Source organism: Aplysia californica, unplaced genomic scaffold (assembly GCF_000002075.1).
Source record: "Aplysia californica isolate F4 #8 unplaced genomic scaffold, AplCal3.0 scaffold00197, whole genome shotgun sequence".
Classification (NCBI taxonomy): domain Eukaryota; kingdom Metazoa; phylum Mollusca; class Gastropoda; order Aplysiida; family Aplysiidae; genus Aplysia; species Aplysia californica.
The window spans coordinates 1145636-1154266 of NW_004797467.1; the positions used below are offsets into that span (position 1 = coordinate 1145636).

The window sequence follows — 8631 nt, forward strand, 5'->3', positions numbered from 1 at the left end:
CTAACTTTTCCAAGCACCAAATAACCATTATTGTGTCCCTGTGCTTCTCCGCGTCATTCAAACAAACTCTCTCTCTCTCTCTCTCTCTCTCTCTCTCTCTCTCTCTCTCTCTCTCTCTCTCTCTCTCTCTCTCTCTCTCTCCCTCCCTCCCTCCTCTCTCCCCCACCACCTCCCTCTCTCTCTCCCTCTCCCCCCTCTATCTTTCTATCTCTCCTCTCTCTCTCTTTCTTAATTTTTACGCCCTCCCCTTCTCTCCATTTTTCCTTATCCATCTATATTTCTGCCCTTTTCTATCTCTTCCTCTCCTTCCTTCCATGGATATAAAGCCCCTCCTAATGCCTCCTTCTAAAAAATTTTTTAAAAAAGGGAGAAAAAAAAGATAATCTGTTTCGTACTTATCTGAACATACCCACAAAACCCAATTAACTTCCCATGCACGCTCCGCTGTAGCCTCGAACGACCCTTGCCTGTTCGAGGGGGGGAAAACATTGAAATTTGTAATCACTTAGGGCTTCCATCAACCTGCAAATTTGTGCACACCCGGGCGGGCTGCGATTCGGCGCTCCTTGACTTGTCCAGCAAGGGTAGTTAATGATGCGAGGGAAGCCTCCAGCCACATGTGGTCCGACCACGGGGAGGTAATTAAGCACTAATTCATTACCAAGATTAGCACCTTCCAAGAGTTTCTTCCCTTCGACTGCCTGTGCCAGGGAGCGGAAGAAACTTAGGCAACTTCCGGGTTGGAAGGGGAAAAAAAAAAAGGAAAAACACACGAAGCGTGCTTTAGAAAAGCCGATGTGCTTATTAAGATTTAACCAAGTACTTGCTAAAGGGACTTTAACGGAGGGGAAATGTTTTTTGAGGATTGGTCAAATCTCAGGGGTGACTGGAAGACACAAAAACTTCTTTCTTTCCCTTTTTTTTCCCTGTTCTTTTGTAGGTTTGGGAGAAGTTTAGCTTTAGTAGGAGTTTTACGGCACTTGCAACACAATACACAATAAGTTTGAATAAGGTCATATACGTGCCGAAGATTAGAGGTGTTACAAGAGAGTAACAAACACAAAAAAAGAAGGAGGGGAGATAGAGACGACAGATTTTTTAATGGGAAAGAAGGAGCAAACCACACCAGAGCAACCGCCAATCACTCACTTTGGGGGAAGGGGTGTGCTGGTGTAGGGTACTGTGAAGGGGAAGAAGGGCCGCGGTGGGTCTGGGATTTGCTATCAAACATTGTGAGAACTCCTTTCTTTGAAACAACACTCACATTTTACTGTATACTTTTGCCAAATCTTTGCTTAATGATTCAAACTGAGAAATAATGTTTTCAAAAGGTAAACTTAGTAACGCGTAAAACTTCCATTTACACGTGATAAATCCTTTAAGATATTCCGCTCGCTTTTGTTTCCCTTCTTCGGTGAACACGATCGGAGCTGTTCGTCTCTTTTTCTGAGAAATGACGGAGTATACAGTATACAGGTAAAATTCGTAATGCCATCCATATTTGTTAGGTGGTTCATCGGAGTAGCTCACATTCACAATTAAACTAATGGGTGGCAGGTTGCGGCTATCCCCACTGGTATACTCCCCCAGGATCACTGGGCCAAACAATGGCAGCTGACATATATCTAGGTAGAGATAAACACCTACAGTACAGTCCTTTACTGGTGGCTAATTAGATTCTGTAACTTCTTACCTAGGAACTAGGTGTGATACGGTATGCCGTATGGCTGATGGTACATGCAGTCGCATGCCTGGCAGTGAGACTGAAGATGTAGCGAGTAAGAGAGAGAGACAGAGAGAGAGGGAGAGAGAAGAGAGAGAGAGAGAGAGAGAGAGAGAGAGAGAGAGAGAGAGAGAGAGAGAGAGAGAGAGAGAGAGAGAGAGGCACACAGACAGACAGACAAACAGAAAGAGAGACAAACAGACAGACAGACAGACAGAGAATGTGAGAGTGCGAGAGAGAACGTGACAGTGCAAGAGAGAGAGAGAGAGAGAGAGAGAGAGAGAGAGAGAGAGAGAGAGAGAGAGAGAGAGAGAGAGAAGGAGAGAGAAAGAGGTAGAGAGAGAGGCATCGAGAGAATGCAATTTTATTCTGTATGTAGCAATTCATGTTTCAGTTTTCTTGTTACCATGTCTTTGCTTTTATTATTATTTAATTTATTATCGAAGTTATTATTGCGATTAAAATAATAATAATAATAATAATAATAATAATTAATAATAATAATGATGATGATGATGACGTCGATGATGATGATGACTATGTTTAAGACCCTTGGGCGGAGGGTGATTTGAAAATGGGTTATCATTCCACCTTTGCTCATTTGCTATTTCCACTTTCCAAATTTTATTTTGCTATTCCTTGTTATGTTCCATTTCCCTCCCTATCTGTTACTTCAGTACATTCTTTTGTTATATTTCTATTTCCGTTTTTTTTATCTTTAACCCACCATTCGTATTTTAGTTCCATTCTGAAAAATAGCCTCTCGTTTTTATCCCTATTTCTTTTATAATCAACCATTCATATTTTAGTCGCCTTATGAATAAGCCTCTTGAACTACAGAATAATAACGTTGCGCTTCTCCAGACTCCCCCCCACCCCTCCCAATTCCATCTCCTTCGGTAAATGCATTAAATCAGCACACCAAACTACCAATACTACCAACACTTTGAGATCCCGTCTTTTCAATACCCCCCCCCCCCCCACCACTCCCCCTTCGCACGTTCACACTAACCCGTATCCTTTCTCTCTCCACTCAATCTTCCACTACTCTTCTAAAAAAGCAACCTAAAATAAACAAAGACTCCTGATTCCAATAGCAAACAATTCCGAGACACGAATACTTCACGCACACACGATATATTGACATAATATTTTCTTTCTCCGTGCCCTTTCATCCTGGCCTGTATGACTTACTGTATAAATTTTTGGTTTCAGAAATCGAGAATCTCGCCACACTGGTATTTACCAAAGAGAACAAATTCAATACAGCACACCATTTTTACATCTCCTCAGCCCTCTCTTGGCGCGGGCTAACACATGACGTCATTTCACTAATCTGTAGTATCGACATGGAAATCTTTCTAAATCAGACCGGGTCGATATGTCATGACGGTAGTCTGTGAGACAAGCGATGTCTTAATACTGGGGTCCAATGATAAATATATAATAATATATTATAATTATTTGTACATGAAATATATGACACTCCGATGAAATTATGTGAACAATTACTGTTGCTTCTCCCCGCTGCCCCTCATCTCACCTTAATTCTTCTTCTTCTTCTTCTTCTTCTTCTTCTTCTTCTTCTTCTTCTTCTTCTTTTTCTTCTTCTTCTTCTTTTTCTTCTTCTTCTTCGTCTCATTCTTCTTCTTCGTCTCATTCTTCTTCTTCGTCTCATTTTTCTTGATTTTTGCTCTACTCCATCTTTTCCGGTGCCAGCACTGTTGCTTTCCCTCTCTTTTATATTTAAGCACACCCTGTCTCTTTCTCCCTAACACCTAGTACCAGGAACACTAATAAACAACTCTTCCCTCGGTCCGCAGCTGCCAACGATCTATAGGAAGCAAGCTCTACCACTCGTAACCTTCCTCGAACGTAACGTTTCCAGAAAGTGGCATCCCCAGAGACTGAGACGTCACAAGGAAACCATCTGACCCAGAACCAACAACAACCACCGATCCATCATTGTCACGTAGCCACAAGTACATAGAACTCTAATTCGAACAACTCGCAAGGTTCAAGACTACTGAGAGCCGTCAAGGGCCAGTTAACCTGCTATCACATCCAATAATATTTTCTGAAGCTCCCACAAACCCTGACGTCAGTCGCGAGAGAATTGTAACAACTGTTTCTCCGCTCACACTACAAACGGTTCTTTTCTACACCCCAGTAAAATAAAAGCACGCCGTTAGCTCGGGATCATCTTGGACTGTGATCCGAATCTTCATCAGAACGTCCTTGAGTCAGTTTAGTTTTAGTAGAGGTTTTACGGCCCTCGCAACTGAATAAGGTCATATCAGCGCCAGAAGATAAGAGGTGTTACAAGAGAGTGACAAACATAAAAAGAAGAAGGGGAGATAAGGACGATAGATGTTTGACAGGAAAGAAGGAGTAAACCACATCAGAGCATCCGCCACCCAACCACTTGGGTTAGTTAGGAACTTGAAAGACAAGGCTGGATTGTATCCGAGACGGACATGAAATCTGGGACAAATGACATCTTAAAGATCTGTTCAGAGTTTCTCAATGCTGACAAGGACGTTTACCACACCTCAACGTGGATATAGGAAACATGGGTTCAACAAACAGAGATGCGAAACATGAATTTCACAAATTTAATAGAGGTGCATGCATGAAGTAACAACACACATACTGTTAGTACGCAGCAAGGTGCCTGTAACATAAGAGTATCACTCACTGAAGACAAGCATTCTGGTCATTCGACAAGACTAAGAGATGTACTGTTTTGAGTCATAGCTTTATTCATTCATCATACACCTCTTTCACCCTGATATTGGGTATAAACCGCGAAGCAAAGCCCTCCACCTTGTTTCAGTTTTGGCGCTCTTCTCGATCTTTCGATTCTCCTGGTTTTACTCGAAACTTTAAAAGGCACGCATCAGCATGGATACTATGGAATATTGCAAATTCGTGTTTCTGACGTGTATAATAATATTATACACGTCAGAAACACGAATTTGTCGGTTCAAAATATACTGCAACATGTGTCTTTGGTTTGTTGCTTGTCGGATACAATATGAATTTCAATGCGATGAAATCAGGCGCTCGTCAATTTTTTTGGGGGGCATATGGAGTTATTGGTATAATTTGAAAGCCTGTTCATTTGCCTTGCTTTTGGTGAAAAAAATACCGATCTATTATGAAAAGAGGTAGAGATATTTGCGATTGAAGGAGATTGGGGTGCCTGGTGTCAGACAAAAAATAGTGCTAAAATATCCACAAAAGTTTTCTGAAATCCAAAGCTAGAGAGTTTTAGGAAACTGCAAATTTACATCTTTTGCGCTTTTGATCAATGGTTTTTAATAAATTCCACTTGGAAATATCTTTTTAAATCGACATAAAAGGTATTGGCGAAAAAAAAAAGACAAGAAAATTCGAAAAAAAAATTTGCCAACAGCCAAAAAAATGCTGGTTTCTCCAATATCATTATTTTGACGAGCCCCTGATTTCACCACGATGCCTGACAATTATGTGTCCGGTAAGATTCCAAAGAGTTAACTTCCGACAGAATGAACGCTTTTTATTTTTGGGTAAAATGCTGAGATCGCGTCAGGTAGGCAGATAGCCCTGAAATCGCCCTATACTAAGCACGTTTTACACCGCACATCTTATTACGAGTATTAAGGATTTGAACCAAGGTCAGTAGCACTCCAGCCCAGCATGATGCCTACATATCTGCAGGCTCCTTATAACCCTTCAGAAGCGGACGGGGATAATAACGACAGTAATGATAGTCCCAGCCAGGTCCCAGCAGTAAAGTCTTTCTATTTATACCTTAATGTTACGGGTGGTTCACACTATATATTTTTTTTTATCGGTGTCCTTTCATTCTTCATTATCCGACGTTTAGTTTTAGTAAGATTTTTGCGGCACTTGCAACAAAAAGGTCATATAGGTGCCGAAGATTAGAGGTGCTTCTAGACGGTATAAACACAAAGAAAAAAAAGGAGGAGAGATAGGGACGATAGATGTTGGCAGGAAAGAAGTAGCAAACCACGCCAGAGCACCCACCGACCACCCACATTATCCGACGTTTACATCTGCGCCTGTCAGCCTGCATTTTCAAAGAACCAAACGACCCGATAAAAGGTGTTGGGGAAAGGAGGAAGTTGATTGAGGGCGCTATTCTCTTCCACTTGAACTCAAAGCACAAAAACAAAAAGACAATAATAATAATATAAAAAACTCTGTCTAGCCGCTGCTTTTCATTCCTAATCATAATTTTATCATCAAGTGTATCAGTGGCATAGTTTTTGTCCCCCAACTTTTCCCAATTTCTCTTTTCATTAATTCCTCCTCCTTCATGATTTTTTTTCTTCCATCGTATATCTCTTCCCTCCTCCTTTCACTCGTTCCATTTTATTTTATTTCTTTTTTTTTCTGTGTTGAATTTGTCCCTTTAATACGGTCTTCCTTTTTTCTTTCACTTCATTCGCTTCTTCCTTTTTCCTTTGTTCTTTTGTTCTTTTCTTTTTTCTGCTTTTGTTTTCCCCTCTCGCCAATACTTTTTTTCTTCCACTTCATTCGTTTCTTCCCTTTTCTTTCCTTCGTTCTTTCGTTCTTTTCTTTTTTTCTATTTTTGTTTTTTGTTTTCCCCTCTCGCCGCTACTTTAAGGATAAATGTCCCGTGATAAGCCATAAATCCACGAACAAACTCCTTGGCATGAGCCAGACGGCTGGTACCGCCAATAGTGAGGTGTTTCCTCGCTTCCCTCCCGTCAGATACCCGGGGTGGATAAAGGGCTGTTTGGGACGGTGACATATGTAAGGACTGTTGGTTACCCTTTCGGGCAGAGACGGTTCTTGACATTGTGTGTGAATGGAGAGTCGCTTCAGAGTGGGTGAACAGGGGGAGAAGTGTGATGGTGTTAAAGGTTGGTGTGGGTTGAGAGAAGGAAGAGTGGTAAAAGTGTGAGGGAAATGTAGGAAGGTTGCCGTAAGAGACAGACAGACAGACAGACAGGCAGGCAGACAGACAGACAGACAGACAGACAGACAGACAGACAGACAGACATACAGACAGACAGACAGATAGATCGATAGATAGATAGATGAATAGATAGATAGATATATAGGTAGATAGATAGAAAGATAGATAGATAGACTAGGAAAAGCAACAGGATGGGAGAAAGAAGAAGACTTTATTCATGCAAACACACACACACACACACACACACACACACACACACACACACACACACACACACACACACACAAACACGCACACGCGCGCGCGCGCACACACACATACACACACAAACAAACTTACTTTTTCTCCAATGAACACCATCCACAATAGGGGTCTCCATCGCCCAAACACCCCGTGCACGTATCTGCTTCGCCACAGGTCTGAACAGACACCTTTGTAACCTGTAAAAATAGTTAGAGTTGGGGTTAGAGGTTTTGAAAAAAATGTTGGTGAGAATTTTCCGGCACTTGCAACACGATAAGGTCATATAAGTGCCGAAGATTAGAGGTCTCAGTTTAAGTTTTAGTACGAGCTTTACGGCGCTTGGAACACGATAAGGTCATACATGTCAAAGGATAGAGGTGGTACAAGTGAGTAACAAACGCAATAAAGAAAGAGGGATGACGATGTGATAGATGTTATATAGGACAAAAGTATGAGTCTGAGTGAAAATAACGACGATCGAACAGTGCAGGGAAGAAGCAAGAATGACAGAGAGAAACAACCGAGGGAAAGAAAAGAAGTAAAATCTACCAGTGGAGCCCTTTACCCTGCCCTTTGAGGACTTGGGTGGGCAAAAGAATAAATGAATGTGAGAATGAAAGGATACGTGAGTAACATAATTGAAAGGATGAAAGAACGAATACTGTTTTGATCTAATGTGAAGACAGACATAGATGGGCAAAAGAATGAATGAATGAATGACAGAATGAATGAATGACAGCATAAAAGGATGCATGGAAACTTGAGTAACAGAATTTTAAGAATGAAAGGATGAATACTGTTTTGAACTGATGTGAAGACATAGATAGACGGACGAAAGAATAAATGAATGAAAGAATGACAGCATAAAAGGATTCATGGATACTTGAGTAACACCATTGAAAGAATGGAAGGATGAATAATGTTTTGATCTAAGGTGAAGACATAGGAGGGCGGTGACATAAGACCAGCATACCCAATTACCCCTCACCCCTGACCCCCTCTCTTTCTCTCCTTCTCGCTCTCTATCTCCATGTCAGCCTGTCTTTCTCCGACCGATACACACACTCAAACACACACACACAAACACACATACACACACACACACACACACACACACACACACACAAACACACGCGCGCGCGCGCGCGCGCGCACGCGCGCACTCACATGCGGACGGACACATAAACACACAATCTCGTGATTTCATTCTTGCAATCCATCGAATGCAGACGTTAATTTCAGAGAGTGCTAGCATCTTCTCCTAAACCTTCCGTGTCCTTTGGGGGACTCTCTCAATTTATTTCCGCCCTTATCCCCCCACCCCCACCCCCACCCCCATCCACCCACATTTGCCCCTATTCTCCTCTTATCCGTTTTTGCCTCGTCGCCACCCCTGTTTTTCTCATATGGGAGCTATTCTTGACAACTCTTCACATTTTCTTCTTGGCAGTCTTCTTTTTCTCTTTTCCATCCTTCTTCTCTCCTCCCTTCCCTCTGCTGCAGCTGTCCCCCCCAGAAGGATAATCCTGTCATCTCCCATAAGTTTCAATTTTATATTCCTCTTTTCCCTCCTCCAAACTGTTTTCTATTCTTGTTCTTGCTCTTCTTGCTCTTGTTCGCTTTCTGGTTCTTCATTCTTGTTGTTGTTGCTATTGTTGCTGCTTTCCTCCTTTTTTTTCTTTCCTCTACTTTGCGAAAGCTCTTTCGCCCCCCC

General features: G+C 41.9%; 1 protein-coding gene across 1 annotated transcript in view; it reads right to left on the reverse strand.

Moving 5' to 3' along the window:
* Positions 1-8631, reverse strand: part of LOC101858408 (plexin A3) — a gene marked incomplete at its 5' end in the record, with an annotated part of 65514 nt that overhangs the window by 38369 nt on the left and 18514 nt on the right. The window contains 1 exon segment of the mRNA XM_013082876.1: positions 7014-7114. Within this exon segment, the coding sequence (XP_012938330.1) occupies positions 7014-7114 (101 nt within the window).